The 23,415-nt window shown below is 43.2% G+C and overlaps 3 protein-coding genes across 13 annotated transcripts in view; 2 read left to right on the plus strand and 1 right to left on the minus strand.

Annotated features, from left to right (window-relative positions):
• Positions 1 to 6,041, plus strand: part of LHX6 (LIM homeobox 6) — a 21,412-nt gene extending 15,371 nt beyond the window's left edge. For 2 of the 6 annotated variants that reach the window (XM_080402891.1, XM_080402895.1), the window contains 2 exons: positions 89 to 263; positions 1,008 to 6,041. In XM_080402891.1, the coding sequence (XP_080259017.1) occupies positions 89 to 263; positions 1,008 to 1,159 (327 nt within the window). In that variant the 3' untranslated portion in view covers positions 1,160 to 6,041. Of the gene's footprint in view, positions 1 to 88 lie in introns of all 6 variants that reach the window. The other 4 variants (XM_080402890.1, XM_080402893.1, XM_080402892.1 and 1 more) reach the window with 3 other exon arrangements.
• MORN5 (MORN repeat containing 5) lies at positions 3,724 to 21,083 on the minus strand (the record flags this gene model as incomplete). 5 transcript variants are annotated; one of them, XM_080402924.1, is made up of 5 exons in its annotated part: positions 3,724 to 7,348; positions 19,124 to 19,261; positions 20,174 to 20,285; positions 20,768 to 20,915; positions 20,986 to 21,083. In XM_080402924.1, the coding sequence occupies 4 exons, from the start codon at positions 21,030 to 21,032 to the stop codon at positions 19,170 to 19,172; spliced, it is 399 nt and encodes a 132-aa protein (XP_080259050.1). In that variant the 3' UTR covers positions 3,724 to 7,348; positions 19,124 to 19,169. The 5 variants fall into 5 exon arrangements, with proteins under 5 accessions (XP_080259050.1, XP_080259047.1, XP_080259048.1 ...); XM_080402921.1 differs by having other exon boundaries at positions 19,147 to 19,261; positions 20,839 to 20,915; positions 20,986 to 21,077; XM_080402922.1 differs by having other exon boundaries at positions 19,147 to 19,261; positions 20,839 to 20,915; positions 21,013 to 21,072.
• NDUFA8 (NADH:ubiquinone oxidoreductase subunit A8) lies at positions 21,056 to 23,338 on the plus strand. 2 transcript variants are annotated; one of them, XM_080402918.1, is made up of 4 exons: positions 21,080 to 21,234; positions 21,342 to 21,505; positions 22,442 to 22,607; positions 23,099 to 23,338. In XM_080402918.1, exons 1-4 carry the CDS (start codon positions 21,184 to 21,186, stop codon positions 23,234 to 23,236), a joined length of 519 nt encoding a protein of 172 aa, XP_080259044.1. In that variant the 5' UTR covers positions 21,080 to 21,183; the 3' UTR covers positions 23,237 to 23,338. The 2 variants fall into 2 exon arrangements, with proteins under 2 accessions (XP_080259045.1, XP_080259044.1); XM_080402919.1 differs by lacking the exon at positions 21,342 to 21,505 and having other exon boundaries at positions 21,056 to 21,234.
• Positions 23,339 to 23,415: the final 77 nt, after the last annotated feature.

Raw genomic sequence — 23,415 nt, forward strand, 5'->3', positions numbered from 1 at the left:
GAAACACCCGTCATAGGGTCTTGATGAAGGACCTCTCATCAATCCAATCATCTCTCCATTGACACAGGGTTTGCTGCTTTTGTTTCAGGTTTGGTTTCAAAACTGCAGAGCCCGCCATAAAAAACACACCCCCCAGCACACAGTGCCACCCTCGGGAGCCCCCCCATCCCGCATCCCTTCCTCGCTCTCTGATGACATTCACTACTCGCCCTTCAGCAGCCCAGAGCGGGCCCGGATGGTGACGCTGCACGGATACATAGAGAGTAAGTGCTGGCTCGCAGGGCTCTGGCGGTGGGGTGCTCGGGGGCGGCAGGGAAGCGGGGTGCTTGGGGACGGTGGGGTGCTCGGGGATGGCAGGGCGCGGGGTGCTCCCCCAGAGCAGGCGGTAGCACAGAGTGCTGTCAATAATGCCCCTGTACTGTGAGCGCATGACTGGTGCACATGTTGCTGCTCCTCTTCCTCCTTGTGGTCTGATGGACGTTGTCTTTGGGATTTTCCGAAGGGCCATTTACAAGGAAGCCCCAGATGAGGGAATGAGGGGGGAGGGGGCTGCTGCAGGCTCTCCCTCCATGCCTCATCCCCAGGGAAGTCAGTCCCCAGGTTTTACCTGACTGGTCCTTGGCCCACCTTGTGTTTTCTTTGTTGTGGAGAAGAGGGGTGAATGTGCCCTGGTAAGCTCGGTGGTCAAGTGGTCTCCTTGCTGCTCAGAAGATCAGAGTTGCTTTCTCTGATGGTTGCAAGTATGGGTGAATCATTTGTGAGTGGTGGGCAGCTTTGGTCATGCCTGGACAGAGGTTTTGGCTCCGTGACTCTTGTGAGGCTTCTCCCCTCCCTCGCCCACACGGGCTGTGGTAAAACGTGGCTCTTGCTGTGCCTCTGCCTGATCCACTGGGCATCTCTTCTTCCTCGCGTGTCCCCAGCTGCTCCCTGGTGGAAGCCTGACCGTGCCGACTGGAGGGCGTGTGTTGTTTGTAGTAACAGAGGCTGAAGCCTCTTCTCATCCACAGGTCAGGTACAGTGTGGACAAGTGCACTGTAGACTTCCCTACACTGCTCCACCAGTGCACCTCAAAGCAGACATGGAAGGACCACTATCTAATAGGGGTGAGAAGGTAATTGTAGTCCCTGTTTCAGGCTTCGGGGCCAAACCTCAACTTTAGCAAAGATTTTTGTGTAACATCATTGCCACTGCTGTCTCTTGTCAGCATCACTGCTCCTCCATGATCTCTGGCAGCTGCCACCCACTCATGTGTCTTTTCTTAATTTTGGTGGCCCTAGATTGACGTAGCAAGTGTTGGTCAAAATGGCATCACTTTGTTCTTCACTAAATACCCCTCGTTGTTGTGATGTGCTGGGATGCTGTGCCTGCATTCGCTGAAGGCTTTTGACATCCTCCTGCCCGAACTCTCTCTGTGGTCTCTCCTCACTGTGTGCAGTGAGCTCCATCCTGCTCCGCTCCCCAGCCACCTGCACGTGTGGTCAGTGTTACAGCCACGGGCTGTTAACAGTGGAGCAGGGGGCACCTCTAGCATGGGCTAACTTCCCAGTTTTCCATGAGTTAGTAAGAAAGATTCATTTCTTGGGGATTCCAGTATTGCTTAAAAAAATAACAAGTGGCTGTTACAGTATCTGAAGTGGGAATGTTATTTCACAATGTCTGGCCAGGAAACAGTGTCGTATGTTGGTGTTTTTCTGTTCAGTGCTTAAAGCATCTGTCTGTTCTAACTCACAGCTTATTTGGGGGCAAGACTTCTGGCTTATAAGATTTAATTTAAGATCCCGATTTAAGTGACTTCATTTTGAGGAAACACTGAGCCTTTGGCAACCTGAACTGCTTTTAGCTTTTGTCTTTACTGTTAGAAGTTCTCAGCATCTCTCTTTTCCAGTCTCACTCTATTCCATGCAGCAATGGTAGCTTATTGAGTTCTGTTTCGATAAGCACAAGCAGGGGCACAGCAAAGTGACTTTTTTAGTCTAAATGCTACCATTTAGCAAGCTGGAGAGTGTTCAGAAAATATTATACAGTCCTGGTGCTGTCATTCAGAGAAACTTCACTGCAGCAAGTAGCTCCTGTGATTTAAATGCAGCTACTTGCCCGCAGCTGTTGCAGAACTGAGTTCTCAGGACACAGCGCTACACCCCCCAACCAGCTCCTTTTTCAAATAGTCACCTGCATGTTGAATTCCTGAAACCTGAAGCAGCTGCTTTTTCAACATCCAAAATTTTTTAAAAGCAGAGATAGCTGAGATCCTGGGAAAACACATGTAAATGCAAAGTCCCTGTTCCGCTCCGCACGTGGGGCACCCCTTGCTCCTTTTGGGGCACCCAGCACAGCGGCTGGGGTGAACAGTGTTGTGACCCGCTCAGCGGCTGCTCCCCCGACCATGGCGAGGACAGATGTTCTGTGTGCAGGGCAGCGAGGTGCAGCGGCTGGAGGGGAGCCTGTGCTGATCAGCGAGTGAGGGGGATAGAGTCAAGACTTGGTAATGACCTTCATCTGTCTTGGTAGCTGCCATGTCACAGAACAAATACATAAAATGCCGGTCTCGGTGCATTGCCCGGTACAATACGGTTTCTCAGCTAACGGTGTGCCTGAGGGACCTCTCCTGGGCTGTGTGCTGCAATGGTCCCGTTACCTCCCGCCCGGGCTCTGTGGCTGTGGCGTGTGCCGTCCCCCGCCGGCTCCGTGCCACGGGCAGGGCTGGTGGCTCCTGGGCAGGCAGTGGCTCTGGAGAGGGATTTCCTGCAGGGAAGCGGCTGCCATAGCGGGGCAGAAAACACATTTCCATTGTGAGGGCTGTCTGTCTCTGAAAGCAGCTAACGCTCGATTCACGTTTTTCCCACTAGGTCATCCTCTTTCAGTACTGACGGCGCGAACTCTTCCTCATCTGCCCATGGCGCTACCAGCACCACTGCCCCTCAGCCGCTGAAACACAGCGTCCAGCCCAAGGCAACTGTTATCACTCATGCAGGAGAAACTCAGATCCAGCATTCTCAGTTATTTCCATTGACCAGCATCTATCATCCACTATTATTTCTCCAGCAACACTCTGTGTATGTGTGTGTTGAGTGCAGAGTTACATTTTTCACTTGTTTCTTGTGGACTTGTAGAATGACCATGAGTATCTCCAAGGCAATGCCAGACACAGTCAAAATTAATGACTCTACTGTGCTTGCAAATCTTGCTCTCAAACCCATGGGAATATGAGCAAACCAGAACATGCTGAGTCTCGGGGGGGGGGTCGATGATCACCTCTGTGAACGTAAAGAAAGGAGGAATTTACGTGGTTTGGCCTGATTCTCTTTTTGCACCAGTGAAGCGCTGTCGGTTCCCGGACATCCCTCCTCCTTATTTCCACTTGCATGTGTGAAATCTGAAATGGGCTTTTTGGCTCAGCAACTTGATATATACACAGACCTTCCTGAGCCAAACTCGCGGGTAGCTGAGACTCCACTAAGTGGAAAACACGATGCCAGCTGGAAATAGGCAGTTTTTCTTCCTCCTCAAAGTGCTTTAGAATCACATGTCGTTTGATCACTCTAAGGTAAGTGAACCTTAGTGTTTTTCCCCCCGTTTTATAGGAGGGGAAACTGAGATGTCCTAAACTGAGAGGAACCGTGGGGGTTGGTGGCAGAGCCAGGTTTAGCACCCTGAAGTTTCTGATTGCTGACTTGTTCTTAGAACACTGCATCTCTCTCCTCTCACAGCCACCTGCCAAATCTTTTTTTTTATTTTTTTACTCATGTTCTTTATTAACAAGCTACTTTTATTTCCTTGAAGTCATATCGCATCACAAATGGGTGATTTCAGAATGTACCTACACAAAACTCTCAGAGACTCCATACTCTGGGACTGGGAAATCCTCAATGGAAGCTGGCTGTAAAGGTATAGAAATGTTCTGCCCTGTTGTGGACCCAAATTCAGTCAGTGGAAACAGTGGGGTAGAAACTGGAGACCACTTAAAAAGGCGAAAACCACAGCAAGGCCAGCAGGAGCAGTGGCTAGCTGAGTGGACAGCAAGGTGATGGCACGTTCCTTTACCTGGCAGCATCGCTCTGATTCCCTCTGCCCTCCTGCTGTTCTCCCTTGCTGGAGTATGGCTGCTGCTCCTGCCAAGTCCTCGGACAAAGGCACAGCCCAGGAGGACTGCTGCCAGTGGGGCAGGCACCACAGGGCTCTTGCAACAGCAAAGGAAGTGCTCAGCAGCCTGGCCCCAAATCAGGAAAAAAACTCTGAAATAATCCTTCATTGACGGTAACAACAAAAAGTAAACAAGTAACCTTTGCCAGCCCTTCTCAGTTTGCACCAAGCCAAGAGCAGGTCTGTAACGAAACCTCTCTCCATGCAAGCACATGGGTTTGTCTTGCTGCTAAGTGTCTGTGAGGCCACGTTTCCAAGAATGTGAAAGCCTACTATGAGCCACAGTTAGTGCGTAGTGTGACTGAACTGTGCCTGAGGAATGGAAGACAGGAATCCATCCATTGCATAACTTGTTTTTAATTCAAACTGTAGATACATGTATTTTTCTTTCTGGGAGATCCTGGATCAATCTCCGACATCGGCCGGGTGGGCAGCCATCCCACGGGTTTGGCCAGTCCGTATCGCACGCGCAGCAAGCCTTCCCCTGCCTGTGCCCCCGAGCTCCGTGTGACACTGCCGGCTGGCCACGCAGCTCCAGCTAACTGCGAGGCTGGAGGCTCGCCGCTCCGACCGCCCGGGGAACGGCCGAAGGAGATGTGCATGTCTGCTGAGGTGGCCACCAAAATCTCTTGCTTTGAGAAGTAACTGAGTACAAGCATGCATTGATATTTGTTGGAACAAATATGTACACACACACATACCTCTGTGTGTGTGTGTGTATATATATACATGAAAAAAAAATATTCAGAGAGAGAGTGTGATGGTAATTCCTTGGACAGTTAGGCCAGTGTTCTGTCTAATGGCAGCCAGCAGCTAGCAGCTCTATCCCCAATTTAAAATAACATTTGAAAGGAGAGAGGAAACTAAGTCTGCAAAGTATTATTGTTGCCTCCTGGCGTGCAAATAACCATTTCCAGTGTGTAGCCAGTGACAAGGCACTGCTGCGTGCCTGACCTGACTGGAACCACCGCTGCAGAGGTGTCCCCTTGGGTTGCACCCCTTGCAGTCACTTTTGTCCTTTCCATAGCAATGAGTGAAGGACGGGCGTTCCCTTTGTTGGCCGTTGGTGGAGTGCTGGTAATCGCAAGGTTGAGGTGGATCGCTGTGTCTGCGTGCGACAGCCTTTAGATGCTGGTGCTGGTCAGCAGGGTCACCGGAGCCTGACTTCTCCGTTTGTGCTCGCGCATCCTAACGATCATTTAGTTGTGGAATTAGTGCCATAAACAAATGGGTAGTTATTTCGTTTAAGACTGAAGGAGAGACTTCAGGCTGTAACTTAACCTGACATCTCACAGTACTTGAGATTTCCACAACTGTTTTGTTGAGGGAGAAAATGGTTTGATGCATTTCTCTTCTGTCTCGGCAGTGCAATGAAAGGGAAACTCTTAAATATGTATCTGCTAAATATCAACTTAGTTACTGATCAAAACCACCCCACTTGTGAAATGTACTGGATATCAAAGTTCTTGTACCTGACACCGCTGGCAGGACCAAGTGCAAAGCAGAGGCCGAGGGAGTGTAGGTGCTTCTCTGCAGTGGACTCACCACTACCTGTGGGGCAAAGTGCCCCGCACAGACCGTGCTCCAGGGCATTCTCCCCCATAAGTAGCCAGGAGCGGCTTTGCTAATTCAGAAATCACGCTCTGTTTATATTAAGCCCAAATTGTTTGCAAAAACTGGAAGCAATTCAGCTTGTGCAGTTTTAGAGCTAATTATGTGTATGGAAAATACTCAACTGTACCAAGAATGTAAGAAATCCTCTAATTTATTCAATACATTGTTTCACAACATATTTCACACTGACTGTTGCCACTGAACCAAACCTTATCTCAGGTCATTTGCATTCATCTCCTGTCTGTAGATTGAAAAAAAATAAAATAAAAATAATTCTGATTTTCTTAGTTTATTCAGTAATTGTCAAATGGGTTCTGGTGCAGCAATGCAGACTCCATGTATTAAACTTTTCCAGTTGCTTTTTACAAAACCTTTTGCAGACAAAACCCAACGAAGATAGTCAGTGAAATGCTTTTCACTCAAGTTTATTAAAGTAACTAAATATGGCTAGGGTCTGAAAGTGGAATGGTTTACAGTTTTATTACCAATTCTTTTTTTTTCTTTTTTTTTGGCTCATGCTGGTGAACCCCAATGTCCGAGCTAAAGGTGCTTACACAACTTACTAGTTGGGACAGGGGAGTGGGAACCAATCCTGCACTACTATCAGTGATATATCTGTAGGATGCCAACTATAGACACATGAGTTTTATTTCATCCACCAATCATTTTGTTGTAGCATGTTGCAATTCTGCATGTCTTGGCTACAATGGTTAAAAAAAATTTCTCTGAATGAGTGGACAGTCAAGACTAATATTTATTTTAAAAAAGTAAAACTAAATTGTAAGCACTTTTTTGTAAAACCAATGTCTGTTTTGTTACATACTTTTAATGTTGTGCTTTGTAAATGTCTTATTTGTGTAATAAATAAAGTTAATGCAAGTAGAAGTGCTGGCACTTACATCCAGAAAATGATGTAATTCCATTTTATTTTATTTTTAAATACTTTCTGGCTTACTAATCAAGCAGCAACCCACCCAGTTTTCCTCTTTTATTATTTTGTTAAACTCTGGCTTCAGGAGAGTTCAACAAATGTTCGTAGTAAATGGATATAATTTCCTAGTTAGCAAACCAGTCATTAAAGAATACCTCTGGTGTACATTATTACAATGATCAATCAATATCAAAGTACTGAGCAAAAAGAGAGGAAAGGAATTCACCAGGACAGCTAACTAAAATCTGGGAAAATAATGTTGATTAAGATGGATTTGAATGACTTCAACACTGAATCTGAGGCACTCTTTTTAACAAATTGTTTTCAGGCTTAATAACATTTATATATACTACACTACACACCTCTCAGGAATATTATTGTGAGTACAGTCAGCTTTTTTTCCACGGCTTTTTCTCAGCATGACTGATTAAATGATTATTTCCATTTTTGTTTGTGCTGACAGAGATGACAAAAAGATTATATTCCTGTAGAGGGAAAGGGTGAGACAAATCCACGAGGACAAATTAGATTTATTGTGAATCAGATTACTTGCTTTGAAATATTATCGTCTAGTAAAAACTTTTCACGCTTTTGGTTTATGTTCAATTGTTTCATCCCAAGCTTTCCAGCAGGTCCGAATGATCCATTCATGCTCATCATCATCTAAAAGGGAGATAAAGAGAACGCCAAATATCGCCAGGTCAGATCTGCTCTTTGCATCACTAGGGTCCAGCTCAAACAAGCAATTTTTCCTTTGAGAAATAAATCCATTTTTAGCCACTGGAATCTCTTAGAACACATTTTTGTTTGTTTCTTTAAAGGATTGTGTGCTGTTGTGTGGGAATTTGTCAGGGCAGGGGTACTGATCTGTGGCAATGACTCTGATTATTTGTCTGTTTGATAAGATTAGCTTGGATGGAATGATGAGATTTACATGTATAGATTTTATTTTTTTTACTTTTTGGCAGGTGGTGTGCAGGAGATATGTTGAAACTATCAGAAATGAAGATACATGTTTTTTAAATACTATGTCTGTGTTGCTTGTCGGTTTATAAAAAGTGAAGGTAAAGAAAAATATATAGTCAAACCCTAGGTTCTTGTCCTCCAGCTTTTCTTTCAATGCTCTTTTTGAAATGCATGTTATGGCAGGTATTGATAAGGTGATATAGTGGCTGACAGACCTATTTTAGACCATCTTCTGTGTCCCTTGTTAGTATTCATGTCTGTCATATTTAGTCTCAGAGCATAATGACAGTGAGGAAAGAAAAAAATCAAAGACAATGTAGGGAAAAACAACTGTCCAGCAAAGTTTGAATATAAATTTTGTGTATGATTACAAAAAAATAACTTGGTAAATGTTAAATTGTGGCTTCTTAATTCTAAGGATTTAAATAGTCTTGTCTCCAAAAACTGTTCTGCAGTTCTTTTGTGTTTGTGTAGGGGAAAAGAGAACTATGTAGTAGACTAGGAAAAACAAACTTCAAAAAGCCTTGAAAAAAATCAAAGCATTACTTAAAACAATACCTGTGTTTATTTTTATATAAATGAAATATATTAGAGCTGCTTCTTGTGTTTATCACTGTCTTAACAAATTCAGATTAGCTGCTTGTGATGTGTGTTTGTAACCTGCCTCCATCTAAATTTTAAGGGGTTTATAGCAGCCTGAAAAGAATACCTGAAAGAATAGGTGATTGTGAGAAGGATGGAGCTGAGGGGGCTGTAATCCCGGTACGGTGACCATTGCTTGGCATAGCACAAAATCCCATTTATTTACACAGCTGCCCTGCACAGCTGAGGGCCCTGCTTCGGTAGGTCAAAAAAGATCGAGAAAGCGTGTTGCATGTAAGGAGTCAAATCTTCACAGAGATCTTTTGACTGTGGAACTATACCTTTAAGTTAAAGCAACATAGTAGCATTTGAAATGCAACGGTAGGAAGGTCCTGGGAATGGAGTTGGGCTAATCTAAGAAGCGAGAGTTCTCTGAAGGGTATGTGACAAACGGGGTCTGCACAAGTCTTCAGGCTTGGGGGCTTAATCTTCTTGATTGCAGTGGGGTTTGAATCAGGTCAGCTTTGTCTTTCTTTTTTTTCTTCCTTTTGTTTTTTCATGCTAGCCTCCCCTTTTTCTCATCCCTGGCCGTGTGAGTTGAGTGCATGCCCTTGCTTCTCGTAAGGTGCTGCTCACACACAGCTCCATTGGCATCCTAGTAAAAGACGGCTTAAGGAAAGCATGTGCCAAGGCATTTATCCCTTGTCTGAACGGCAGCACTCATCTGCCACCCCTGACAGACGGTGATCAGAAAGGCTGGTAGCTCACAGGAGGTTTTAGCTAAGAGCCTGCGCTCCAGTCTGCTTTTTGCGTACGGTCACTGGTTTCCAGACAAAGTGCTTGCTTGTGCCTACTGACCCTCTCCTCATTTCTCACTCGAGGGTGCTGGCTTGCAAAGCTCAGTTCTGGTGGTGAGCACCCAGCTTTGAGCAGCACCCTGGGTCTGTGAATGGGTTGGAGAACACACTTGTGTTGCCATTGTTCCACAGCTCAGCCTGTAGCCTCGCTTTAATGGCTGAAAAATGGTTACCTTTTGGACAGGATAGCTAAGTCCAGCTCTTTCTGTGTTTCACTGACATGATCTCTTTCTTTATTCCCTATGCCTATGAATCCATAGGTCCATAAGGAAATACCCTGTAAACGGCACATATCTGGGTATAAACGAGGAGAAAAAAAATGCTGAAAAATATGTTAAAAGGGAAATTAAAAAGATGAGCTTGCTTAAAGACCACGCAATCTGTACAGAGGCAGAGATTCCACTGAGGGCTGCAGCAGGAATGCAAATGTGGTCCTTAAGCTTTCTTAAAAACAACAGCAAAGCCATAATCAATGTGCTGGCTTTTGTTCTATGCACTAGGTGTTCCAGCATGGTAATGATGTGATCACGTGAGCCTCGGCTATAACAGATACTGTCCAGCCTGGGTAGCTCTGTGATTTTAATTGGAATCGCCTTAACTAAAAATAATAATAATAATAATAATTTATCAGAGCTTGTAGTAATTGCAAGAAAATGAAACTTGGTCTATTTCTGCCGCAGTGAAGGAATAAACAAAACTTACATATGCTATACATCACTACTATTTACCTCTTATTTGTGTACAGTTATAAGTGGCTCACCTGAGTACTAGAAATAATCAGCCTGCCTTCCTAGTGAGAAATCTACAGCACTCACTTAGCTGAGCATCAAGGGTATAAGCACCAAGAAAGGCAGATGCTAACTTGGCTTCACAGAACAGGTTTCCAACATATCCTTGGTTTGTCTAGATTGTTTCCTTCTGCACTCTGGGTTTTCATGGTCTCCTAGGGAAGCATGCAGGGCTGGTTGCCCTGAAGATTTTAGCCTCCCCGGACCCATTCCAAAATGTCTTGGTTCATGCAGTGATCTGATCCCATGCAAATTAAATACGTGTTCATAAGCTCTGCTTAACTTGTATGTAATCCTAATCAGATGTAAAAACTGAATGAGCTATATGAATTTCAACTTTGTATATGAAAAGGAAAAACAGATGTAATGACTAAATGTGTATTCCAAAAAATAACCGAAAGCAAATCCCCAGAACTGCCATCCGACCCAGCATACCATGCTACTGGTCCTTGGTCTAGGTAAGGGGAAATGAAAGAATTGATCCAGCACTGGGAGAAGAACCACAAACCCAGAGATAAGAATGGCTCCAGGGCTAGCTATGTGAGAAGAGGAAATATTAGAATGTAAAGAGTTAAGCTATGGTAAAACATACTTTTGCTACACTAAAGAAGACTGGTTGATAATTACTGTAGTTTTAGGGCTATTTGAATCAGTGCAGCTGCAACCTCTTCAGTAGTAACCCCTGAAACAAGACAAACTGGGTTTATTGTACTGAACAAGTCTTAAAGCTCCTCCCTGATTGTTAGTAATTGGCAGCAATGGACTTAACAGCCTCTTGACTACCCTTTTTACACTCTACCTGACTGTGCAGCTAACAATTTAAATCACAGATGCCGATCCTTCTTTGTGGCAGCTGCTTGTTAACTACACGTTCCTCTTTTTCTGTCACTGGCTGCTTCCATAACCCTGCAACACCAGGGTTAGATTGGAGAATCACATTTCATCAATATTTAAAATGGAATTAAACCTTGAAGTTTGATTAATGCTACCAGATAGTGAGTTGTAATTACTATTTTGCAAATTGCAATTGTTTGAATATGTTAATATGATTGTCTAAGCACATCTTCACCTTCAGAAGTAATTTTCCCTTTAAAAAAGATTTGAAAAAAATACAAACTCTTTAATCAGTGGTAAATTATCACCCTGTGCACAATTAGGTAGTATGGGGTTCTTCATGTTGTGTGCTGAATTTTCTGTCAGTATATTTATCTTTAAAAGTTTATCCATTTTTTTAGATTTTCCTCAGTAGAATAAACATTCATGGAACAGACTTTGCTGAAACAGGACTAACCATGTTGATATTCGAAGGTAAAGAAAAAAAGCTTTGTCTGAAAATTTTATTGCAATCTGGTGCATCCCGGTTCAGTTAGTAAATGTTAACAAGTTATTTTTTCCAAAATTAGTGAAATATAATGATTATTATCATGTCATATCATTGAAATCTTGAAACAGAGAGAGATTAGTGAGAGATCTTAATGGGTGAGCTGTTAGCATATATGACCAATTATTCTGAATTATTTTCTTGTGTCTTGATCAAAAATAAGGTAATTTTTCTAGTGCCCACAAAATGTATTTTGAATATTGTGCGTCAGATCCTCAGCCAGCTCAAACTGGGATTGCTTCTCTTTTATTTTTGTAATTAATTCAGGCTGTTTTCATTAAGCAGGCAGAGGCAAATGGAGCCAACCCTGGTAGTCACCTGCACGACTGATCCCCAGAAACAGCATCTGCCCACAGTAGATAATTAACCAGGGGTGCAAGTCCTACTGGTCTACTGTTGGACACTGTCTACACAGTCAACAGGTCAGTTTGGATACAGTCGTCTTAGGCAAATCAGACCCAACTAAATCTGTTGGTCGTACTGTGCTCCTGTAAGTAATCCATTTCAAAATTAGTTCTTCTCAACAAATACTGCTTTGCAACGTTCTTCCTGGTTTTGGGTGGCTTTAGGGGAAGCTCCAAATGCCAGCAAAGTTCAAACAGGTGTCTGTCAAAAATGCTGTTAGGTGTATTCCACGGTGAGCTCAAACTGCAGCCAACTCAAATCAGTGGATTTCTGCTCAGCATCTCTGCAAAATGAAACCACTTGTCTAATTTTCAATGTTCAGTCTAAAAGTAGTGGCAGAAGAGACTTCCCCAACTACATGCTCCAGATTTATCTCTCAAATAGGATTAGAAACAGCTGAAAATTCAGGGTGGGCTTGCTTCAGGGTGCTTCCAAGGGATGACTTGAAAATACACTGTAATTTAGGTGCATTTAATCATCATATATTAAATGCATATTGCAAAGTTTGGAATTACTTGTTTCTAACTATTGCATTTCTGTGTTACTTATGGAAACCTCAGCTGTGAGAGACTTCTTAGGACTCTGCATGCTTAGGTGTCCGCCATGATGCAGAGTGGAGAATGTCAGCAAACAGCAGTATTGTCGTGTAGGCTTCCGGCTTTGCCCTCTTCACCAATGCTTTCCCAGGAAACCACCTAGAGGTGTGCAGGAAGATGTACTGCACTGAAATTAGAATACTTAGTGTCTTACACAGGGAAAGAAGCTACATTGTTCACCTCAAAAACCTTTTCTGACTCTGTGTTAGGTCTTCAGATGGCACTTCGTAGTTGTATGTGTTCCTGGTATCTTAAAGACTTTGTCAGCACTGGAGGCCTGATGCACCAATGCACTCCAAAATTCAGATCCTTGGTTCCCTCCTCTGCCCAAAGGCAAGCTGAGACCAGGCACGAGCGGGCATTATTCCTTCGTTTTACTCTGTTAAAGGCCACGCAAGCAAGGAGGGAAGTAGATGTGCCCTGGTGTGTGCCCACATCAGAGAGGCTCACAGCTCCAGCGTACTCATGGACACAGCCATGTGCTAAGAGCAGCTTGCCATGACTAGGGCTTGTAAGAGGGTCTGTTTACAACAGACAATCCTTGACCAAGAGCTGAGTTTCCTCTGTTTGCACGGGGCCAAGCCCACACAGACCATTGTAAACAACAATATCATTTAATTCTTTCGCATGCCTGACTCCTCCTATCACCCGCAGTGCAGTTTATCATGTTCTTCCACTACACAATTACAATCACATGTTGATAGCATCTCAGCCATGGATTCTGCCTGGCACACCCCTTCCATTTCCACTGCCCGCTCTGGGTCCCTAGCACCACTTTCCTTACTGCACCTGACCCCACCAACATCAAGGCTGGCAAGAAAATGGAAAATATGTTTTCAATTAACCTTTGCTTCCACCCACAAATTCTCACCCTTCCATTTACTTTTAATTACTGTAATTCCAAAATGGCCCTCAAATGAACTTTCCACCTCTTGTAAAACTTGTTTTCACACAAACTGTATAGTTGAATATAGGTGCCTATAAGACTTGTGTATAACCTATTTAACAGAGTTACAATAGGATGGCTAGCACACAAAGTTGTTATTCTTGGCATGCCACTATTTGGAACTGAAACTTCCACAGTTTTCAAAATGATAAGTATTCGAAGACCAGGAAACCACAAGGAACAATGTATCTGCAAAAGCTACAGCTACTGAAATTACTGTAGTAACTTACATCACAATGCATATATTAATATTATCAGTGTTGGCTATAGTCTTGAATTTGAATCATGTTGGTTCATAATCTATTTTACTGAATGGAAGGTATTTTATATTAAAACGTGTAAGCCAAATTTAATCTAAAAATATTTTCTTGGTTACATGAATTAGAAATCTCCAGCTACCTCTGTCACCTGAGCAGCCTTTGACACTGAGAAAGCCGCAATAAGTATGCCTTTCTCCATGGCATTCAAAATGTGCCTGATCTTAACACACTCCTATATAGAAGATCTGAAAAGAGCATATGATGGGTTGGACAATTGGTCCAATATTTAAAAAAGTGTTTAGGGTAGAGGCAGAATAGACATGAAGCTACTCTTAGATGCCTGGGATCTTCTCCTTACATTAAAACACGACTCAATTTCCTTCTGTCATCTTCACTTCGATACTCATTCATTTGCCTTGCCCACTCAGCAGTCCCCAGTTTGTTACTTATGTTCTGCCTTTCCTCCTTCTAAGATTTTTCTGCTCAACTGATTTATTTGTTAAGCATTGGAGATTATTTAGGTCCAAACCTCTCAGATCAGGACAAAAGCCATCTAACTAAAAAATGGGAAGAGATAGATGGGTGATACTAGGAGATCCAGATGAAAGAGCTACAATACAATTTCTAACCTCCCTCTTAATGTAATATTTTCCAAATCTTCTAACTATTATAGAAGCAGTGAGTCTGGAAAGCAAGTATCAGAAAACTTGAATGGAGGCAAAAAACCTATGTCCGGGACGAGAGACACAAGTATATCAGAGATGGAGGAGATGAGACCAAAAGGTGAATTTGTACAGACCTGTGTAGAGCCTCGTGGGCAAAGAAAACAGCTGAGTGCATGGCAGAGAGAGAAAATATTTTTTGTAGTGTTGTTTTGGAGGAATATGAATCAAAGAGGCCAGAAAGAGGAGTTAGCAGTAAAAAGGACAAGCCCTCCAGCTGTTGCATGAAAAGCAAAGGGCTACTCACATTTGTATGCTCTACTTGTGTAAATGGAGAGTAGTATTGGTTCTCTGTTTTACAAAGCCCTGTTTTCAGAAATAAGTTTGCCAGCCAAAGTAAAGAGAAAAAGATCAATGGATTGCAATAAATGGCATTTAACATAAAAATGAGTAAAATTTACAATTCAGTTAACTTGTTAAATGTCAAAAAATCAGCAAACAATAGACACAATTTGTTTTGTTCAGAGCCCAGAGGTAGAGACCAAATCCTCTAAATTAATTTCTGCAAAAGCTGGTTTTTTTTTCCAAACAGGTCTGGATCCTATTCGTTGTAGAATATACTGATTACCAACTATTTTTAAGAGCTTTACACAAACATTATTTCTTTTGTTGTGTGAAATGCAGAATCAGCCATCTGGCAAATGCCCCAGAGCTAAAATCTTTTACATGACATATAATTCAAAATGATTAAATATACAACAGAAAATAGCTATAGCATTGCACTTAAAATAGCATGAACTTTTACTGCCGATCAAAACTGATTTCTTTAGCTTAACAAGTATCCAAAGAACAATTATTTGAAGAGCTTTTAAGAGTTTCAATATGTAGGAACTAAACCTCATCTAAATTCAGTATCTTAAGTCAAATAAAAAGGAAACAAATGTACAAAAGATTAAATGGTCCTGCGTTATAAGTAGACATTTAAATCTATGGGAAGCTAAATTCATGTGAACAAAAATACTATATTCCCTCTGTATGTGTATTGCTGGGGCTTTCCTCTCCATCGCTAAGGGCATCTGCCAAAACAACTCTTACATTCTTAGGCAATGACTAGGGACTAGCCTGGAATCAGACTGTTCATCCACTCCCTCCATCATCAGAATGGGCAATTTCAAAGAAGAACAGGGAATAAAGCTCTGTGCTTGATCCCTAAGTGCAGTCAATCTTTTTTCCTGCACCACAGTCGACTTTAAGTTAAACTTGCTGTCTTTCTTCCAGAAATACTCCAGGCCTGAAAAATTGCCAGCTCCTCATCCCACACCCAATTCTCCAGTAGTTTATGAGAAAGAGCACGCAAACATCTGCATGTATTTGGGGTACATGAGGGTAGGTACAGAAATATTACTCTGCGTAATTATTGAGTGGTTATGGCTCTGCTTCTCAACTACATTTTTCAGACAAGTCAAAGTCTACATTTCCCAAAAAGTTCTTGGAGCAAGTCAGATCAGAGTTGTAAGACAAAAAAGGTCTAAATGTAGGAGATCTATCGCATGGATTTTTGCATACTTGGATAAAGCTGAAATGGATGAACGCATTGCTGTCAACCTTCCAAAAATTTTTTCTTCTAAATTCTTTCAGACCGAACATGAGAACCTTCATCCCAAGGTAACAATGTGAGGAAACTTTTAAGTTTGTAATTAGTAAGGCTTAGAATTAAAATGGCTTTGCACTCTTGCCTGTGGAGTTGGGTCAGCCTCACAACCAAGGAACATCAGATGTTCTAACCCAGACTTTTCTAAACTATAATAAAATAATGTTCTTGAATCTTGACCTTTTCAAGCTCATAATGATTCCTCAAGCAGCAGGATTTTTCCTGCTGCTTTTTCAAGACTTTCAGACTTGTAGAAATCCTAAGTTGATTGCTGGCTGGTTTGGGATTGCTGCAACACCAAAACCTCTCCTCTTAGTAAGACACTTGTCCTGGTTTTCTGGGCCTAACCGTGCTCTTAATAACATACATTTTAATTCAGTTACCTGACTGAGCTTTTAGTGTAAAGGCAGGCTTTGTGCCTTCCTGGTCTTGATGTTATATGAAGAGATGTATATATTTCAGGTAATACTGCAGTATAGAAAGCTATCCTATGCACCATCCACATACTAATTAAACCTGGAGATGGAATATGAAAGTAGTAGCACAAATATTCTCATATTACAAAGAGCAAAAGCATGTTTTTCATTATTTAATGCATCCTTGGGAGAACCACAGGAGAAACAAGGCAATTTTCATCAGAATTATCTTTGCTTTTTATCAAGAGGGGTGACCCAGGCAATGTCCTATCATCGTTTCCATCTCAGTATAACAAAATGTCTATTTTTGATGGTATTTTCTTTTTGAAAGCTATGGGCTTCTCCAATATTCGGTGGTCCTAAAGTCTGAATGTCACAGCTTTCCTGTACCTCCCTGCTTTGCATTAAACATAACAACATGCATTTTCTACTTTTCACTGAAAAACTGGGAAATATTCCCATCTTTCTATTGACCAAACTCTATTACAAAGGTGCCAGAAGTCCTATTTCTGGGAAAAAAGGGGGAAAAAGTAATACTCTTAGTTGAAACAGGAGTCTAGTCCCAGTATCTATTCAAAATAAACAGTGTATCTTCTTACAAATGAGCATTCCCCTTCTTATTTATGTGTCCAATTTTGCGTACTTCGCAATACTGGAAAAAAGAAAAGATTGAAGAACATATGGAGAATCAAGAGAAATTTGAGCATCCCCGGGGAAACAGAGGTTTAGGGACAGAGTAATAACTGCAAGATTGTAATGAGAATTTGGAAAACTTTGCTAGATAAAAACGTATAACAAAACTGTTGCTGTCATTTCATTCCCTGGGCCTGATTATGTTTTCATGATGGGCCTTTGCACTGCTCTAACAGTAAGAACTCTTTAAGTAAACGAGTATCAGACCTCCACGTTAGTGAAATGCAAAGCTTGCCAAATTTAACAGGATCTCTGCAGTACTCTACATCCACTCGTCTTGACAAAGAAGCGGTGGAAGCAAACTTGATAGTTTCAAATGGCATCTATTTTCTTCTTTTCTGGAATGGTACCTGGATGATGCCAGTCTGGAGTGCCAAGGCTGTATGCTTCCTTGCCTTCTTTCACAAACAGCCGAGAAACAATCAGAAATTGCTTCATAATAGGCCCAGGGTGAAAGGTGAGAACTGGAGTATTCTGAAAGCCTGCTGCCAGACCCGAGGAAGATAGTGTCATTTTGGTAAACCTGTCAAGCTGTTGTAAGAACTTCCTGAATGCTTCCTACCATCTGCTTTTGATGCTTTCAAGACTTGGCTGGAAGCCTGGAGGTTTTCCTGCTCCTTCCTGCCCACCCTATAATGGAGTAATTCTGGATCTGTTCCCCGTCCTCCCAGCCTCTTCCTCAGTTTCTTCTGCTTACAGCTGGGGTTTTTTTCTTTTTTCTTTTTTTTTTTTCTTTACTGCAGTGGCCTTGTGCCCTGAATCATCTCTCCTGGGGCGGTAAGAGTTCCTCTGATGTTGAACAAGTGCCGGGTTTTTCAATTGTGTTCATGTTCTTGAGAGGAAGGGTCTGGCCTACATGACACATTCCTTCTTCACACTCACATCAACAAGTTTAACTTTGTGTACAGGGCTCTCAATGGAACAGCCACACAAAGCACACCTCCGACGACTCCATCAGACTGCACGCTGCACTGGTCTGGTTAGTGAATATTGATTGATATAATTTGTAGGGTTTGAGATAAATGTCATAAAGGACAATGAGTTCAAAGAACAGATTAAAAAACAATAAATTGAATTCCAAGGCGTTCCCTCCTGTACTAATCTGTGTAGGTTCCTGTGTTTTTGGAAAGCATGTTGCTTATCTTCCTCATCAGTAGGCCCACCGCATTCCAGTATTTTGGATCAATGCCATTTGTAATAATCTAGATCAGTTTTTATTCAACGTTTATAAAACAGGCCATGTATCATAGGGTATATTTTATAGCAGATGGTATCTCCAATTCATTTAACCCTCCCTTCACTTCCCTCCTCCAATATCACAGTGCATACTTATAAAAGCTCTTCAAAGTAGAACTGAGCAGAATTTTTTTTCAACAAATAGTAAATCTGCTGAAAAATGGAGTTTCAAAGCAACAAAACTGTTAAGCTGTGGCACATTGAAAATGAAATGTTCTTTCTTCTAGAAAAAACAGGTTTTGAAATTTGGACATTTTTTGAGGAAAAAAATGGGGTGGGTGGTTGCTTTCAAAAATAATTTTCATTTAAAAAAAATCTGCACTAAAAAGGTTAAATAGTCAGAACACAAAGCATTTGTTTCAGGTCAGGTTAGATTTTTTGAATTATCCCAGTGTCAGCTATCTGGGGATCTTCTGTGTGTTTTTTAGCTTGAAAAGTTTCTCCTTTGGCTTGATGAGAACTGATTTTCCCTAAGGCTTATAAATTTGGGGACTTATCTATGAGACTCAGTATTTGCCAGACTCAAAGCACAGCTCTCCAAGGTGACAAGAAAGTTCCTTGTTCAGCAAGGGCTATTTAAACATAGCCCTAAAACTCATTTCAATAAAATGGACTATTCTAACATGTAGAGATAAGCACATACTTAAGCACTTTGCTGGTTCACAACACAGAGTTTAGTAGCTTTCAGGATCAATGATGTACACCTTACAACCACTCCCATACTTGAGATCATAATGGAAGAGATTGAAGGTTTTTCTGAGATTAACATACCAAATGGTAATAAAATATATTTATTCCTATCTGCTTGGGAATACTTCATTGTAATTTTGCAAAATATGATTTATACAACCCCGGGGATACATAAATCGCTGATAAAAATAAACAAGTAGAAAATATTTTAGCTTAGTAATAACAGAACCAAATCATGGATTTTTTAAAATGTTTTAGCTTTAATCACACATCCTAGAAGATACGACAAATAAACTCATCTTAGTTTACCTTGTAGAAGAAGTTAATGATACCTGAGTTTGTACTCAACAGTAACTTAGGTTTCAGGATTATAGAATCCATTACCACAGTCGTAACAACAGTCCGGGATTTTTTTGTGAGGATCCAGATTTGTAAGCTGAGAAATGCCTGAAGGAAAAAAAAAAAAAAAATTTTCTTTAATTCAGCTTTTTTTTTTAATTTGTGCCTTTGATCAAGACTCTCTATGGCATTTGCTATAAAAACAATGCAGTTACGATAAATTTTATAAACATTTTGTCAATTTTGTAGATGGAGAAATTAAAAATGGAAAAATGCATGCACAAAAAGTGTACAATAAAAATGCCACTTTGATTTCCTCAGTCATGATCCTGTGATTCAATCCACTAAGCTGTGATTCACCCCACTAAGCTAACGTTACAAATATGCCCCCAAACTCCAAAAATGGGGCCAGGAGAGTCTTGCTGGCCTCATAGAACTACATGTCATCACTAAAATATTCAGTGTATAAAGAAGAGTAGTTTATGTATTACATTACGTATTTTACTCACTTGTTCCTTATAAATCTTTCCACCTTCTGACTACAGACAAGTTATAGTATTATAAAAGTATTTAGCAAAAATATAGACTGGACACAAATGTTTATTTTGCAATCTACTAAAAAGCTCATGGGGCAGACATTCAAATTTATTTGATGTCCTGGATGTAAACTAATTGCTTTTGCTCAACTTCTCTATATTAAAAGCACACTGCTAATGCAGTGAAGGTGAAATGTATAAAAGGGTTAATCAGGATATCAAAAGCTGTAGATAACAAAGGCCTGTCCTGCAGGTCATCACTCCAGAAGAGACCACACTGAGGACGCAATGCTGCACGCTGTGCTACACTGCGCTGGTGGAAGGTGGTGTCAGCATTCTTCTGGCAGCGTCGTATGGTCAGGTCCTGAAATTAGCCAGAGCAGTTCTGCTCCATGTTAGTCATGTAGCTGAATTAATCTTTCTTAAGCAAAGTTGTTAGTATAATTCCTTCCAGACTCTTAGGATCGCAAACGCAGTTCAGTACCTGGTGTTTTAAGACCAGAACAGATTTCTGTATAAAATCTTCTGTCGTAGCCATCACAGTAATGCCATTTTTTATCTTTGTATTCAAGACCATCTGCAAAAGTGTATTTCCCCTGCAAAACATGTTCAAGCACAGAGTTAATAAACATGATGGATGGATTGAGTACAAACAAGGCTAGCATTGCCGCTGCCAGAACCGCGCGTTAGGTGAGTGGAGTGAGTGCGTGGTGCAGCTGGGGTCTAAGTAGTGTTGGGAACAGTGTCTGCGGGATGCCCAGCCTCGAGCAGTGAGCTCCCCTTGCACATCAGGGTGTGAGATGCCACCTCACGTAGCTTTCCCCTCACATGTTGGGGTGCAAGATGCCACCTCACGTAGCCTTCCCCTCACACACTGGGGTGCAAGATGCCACCTCGAGCACTCAAGCAGCCCTCCCCTCACACACTGGGGTGCAAGATGCCGCTGAGGGGATGAAAGATTGGCTTGGCTCACAGATCCACATCTTTCACCCCAGCGCTTCCCCTACAGCATGGCCTCCAGGCAAGGCCGCTCCGCAGCGGCAGAGGCCCCTGGGGTGAGCTCCCCTGCCCGGGGTACCTGCGTGGGCACCCCGCGGTGCCAGACCGCCCGGTATCTGCCGCCGTTGGGGAAGAGCAGCTCTCCCTCACCGTCGAACATCCCGTCCCTCAGCGCTCCCCGGTACTCGGTGCCCGTCGGCAGCGTGTAGGAGCCCTGTCCCTCCATCCTGGAAGGGATAGGGCGGTCAGGCGGGGGGCGGCGGGCAGCCCCGCGCCCCCGCGCCCCGCCGGGCCCACCTGCCGCGCACGATGCCCCCGCAGTACCGGCCGCCCAACGCCTCCATGGCGATCCGGCCCGGTCCGACGGCGCTGCCGCGTCACCATGGCAACGCCTGCGCCCGCCGCCTGCGCGCCTGCGCGCTCCCGCCCCCTGCCGGCGGCGCCTGCGCGATGGCGGGCGGGCGCTGAGGGGAGCTCAAGGAGAGCGGCGGCGCCATGCCCGGCTCCCTGCAGGTGCCCTCCCTGGAGGAGCTCGACGTGCAGGAGGTGAGTGAGCGGCCGCCGCCGCCGAGCCCTCTCCCCGCGGGGCAGCGCGGCGGGCCGGGGCCGGGGCCGAGGCGGCCGTCCCCATCGCCGCTCTGCCCCCGCTGTAGGTGCGAGTCAGCTCGGCCGTGCTGAAGGCCGCGGCCCACCACTACGGCGCGCAGTGCGACCGCCCCAACAAGGAGTTCATGCTATGCCGCTGGGAGGAGAAGGACCCGCGGAGGTGCCTGCAGGAGGGCCGCCAGGTCAACCAGTGCGCCCTCGACTTCTTCAGGTGAGCGGGGCCCGGCAGGCCCGGCCGCCCGAGGGTGGCGGTGTCGGGGGAGCTGCGGGCCCGGCTGTGCGGTGTGCTGCCAGGCACTGGGTTGAAGTAAAAACGCCGTCGTGGCCTTTGAAGTCTTTATTCTTGCTTCTTAAACTTTTAACTCTTGGGGATTGAGGCCGTGGCCGTTTGGCTTTGTTTATTTATATGTGAATTTACCCTTTTGCAGGAAGCTCTATGGCTTCTGTCCCAGAGCGAGAGGCCTAGGCCTTTGTCATGTTAGCAAAGGAGCGCAGGGAGGTGGAAGGCTTGCAGCTGCACCTTGCGACTTACTGTGAAGTGCAGGAAACGAACCCAAACTTTGTGTTCCTTGTCTGCCGTCTCTGTTTCACGGGCAACCTATTGTGAAAGCTTGAGTAGATACACCATTGACCTCTTCTGACCAAAAATGCAGGTCCAAGGTGTGTGTCAGTATCATGTTCTCAAGTTATTAGTAAAAGGCCAAGTTTGATTAGCTCAAAGCATGCCCACTTCCAGTCTAGCAGCTACTAATCAGAAGCCTCTGTTCTAAGAATGTCTTCTTGAGCTTAAGGTATCAAATTAATTTGGAAGCATTAGAGCATTGTATAATGTAGGATAATTTATTTGGCAAAACCGGGATCTCATATGGAGGAGTTGTGTACATCTACCTAGTAAGAATACCTTCCACATATTAGTTAAGTTATTGCTATCCTTATGTAGCTACAATGACACAGTTTTTACTGGTGTTGGTATCGAGTTCTGTTTAATGATGCTTCAAATACTAAGTTTTCTGAAGACTTTAAATGTTCCTGAGAACTTAAAACTACAAAAAACACTTTATCACAAGTTGAGGTTTGAATGAGTAAGAGAGAAAAGCATTAAAATTGAAACACTGGCTAATGATTTTCTGTCTGTGATCTCTTACAGGAAGGTTAAGATGCACTGTGCAGAGCCATTTACTGAGTACTGGACGTGCATTGACTACACCAACTTACAGGAGCTCCGCCGATGCAGAAAGCAGCAGGCAGTATTTGATAACTGTGTGCTGGAGAAGTTGGGTTGGGTGAGACCTGATCTGGGAGAGCTCTCTAAGGTAACTTCATAACTTTTTGATCAGATTGCCAGATTCTTCTCTCCCTTTTTATGGATGTTTTGTCCAGACCAAGTCTCAAACCCTTTTCCTGGCCAAAAGATGATTCATGAACCCAACACTGGAACCTTGTGGACTTAACAGAAGTCAGGATCCTCTCAGCATTCTCCAGGCTTGCTATCCCAGGAGACTTGCACTTTTCTTACACAATGATGCTTACCCTTACTTTTTGCTTTTCCTGGCACAGAGACCTTTCCTTTAGGAGTCAAGATCACACACATGTAAAACTACTCTGTAGTTATGAGTGAAATTCCCCTCCCCTCTTTTTTTTGTTTGTTTTTTTAGTAGTACTGTAGAGATAGGAGCTCTTATCAGATCAACAATGTGTGCCTTTTGGTACTTCATGGTAGTTCTTCCTTTAAGTTTTGTCTGAAATCTCGCTTTTCTGTTAAATGCTGTGAGAAGTTGTGTAATTTTTTCTTTCTTCTCTCCAGGTTACGAAAGTGAAGACAGACCGTCCTATACCTGAGAATCCCTATCACTCTAGACCTAGACCAGAGCCAAATCCACCCATTGAAGGAGAGCTGAAGCCTTCTCAATTTGGCAGTAGGCTCTTTTTCTGGTCCTGGTAAAGTGGGCAGACTGCTGTGACTGAAGTGGAAAGATACACTGAATGTAAATTGTCCAGTGTGCACTGGATATAACTTTAATCATTAAAGAACCCCAAAATGTTACATGGCTTAGTAGACTTCTTTTAAACAAATTCACACATCATGGCAACTAAGAAAATGTATCTCCCTGTTTTACATGG

This window comes from Falco punctatus (genome assembly GCF_963210335.1).
Source record: "Falco punctatus genome assembly, chromosome: 9".
In the NCBI taxonomy this organism is placed as follows: Eukaryota; Metazoa; Chordata; class Aves; order Falconiformes; family Falconidae; genus Falco; species Falco punctatus.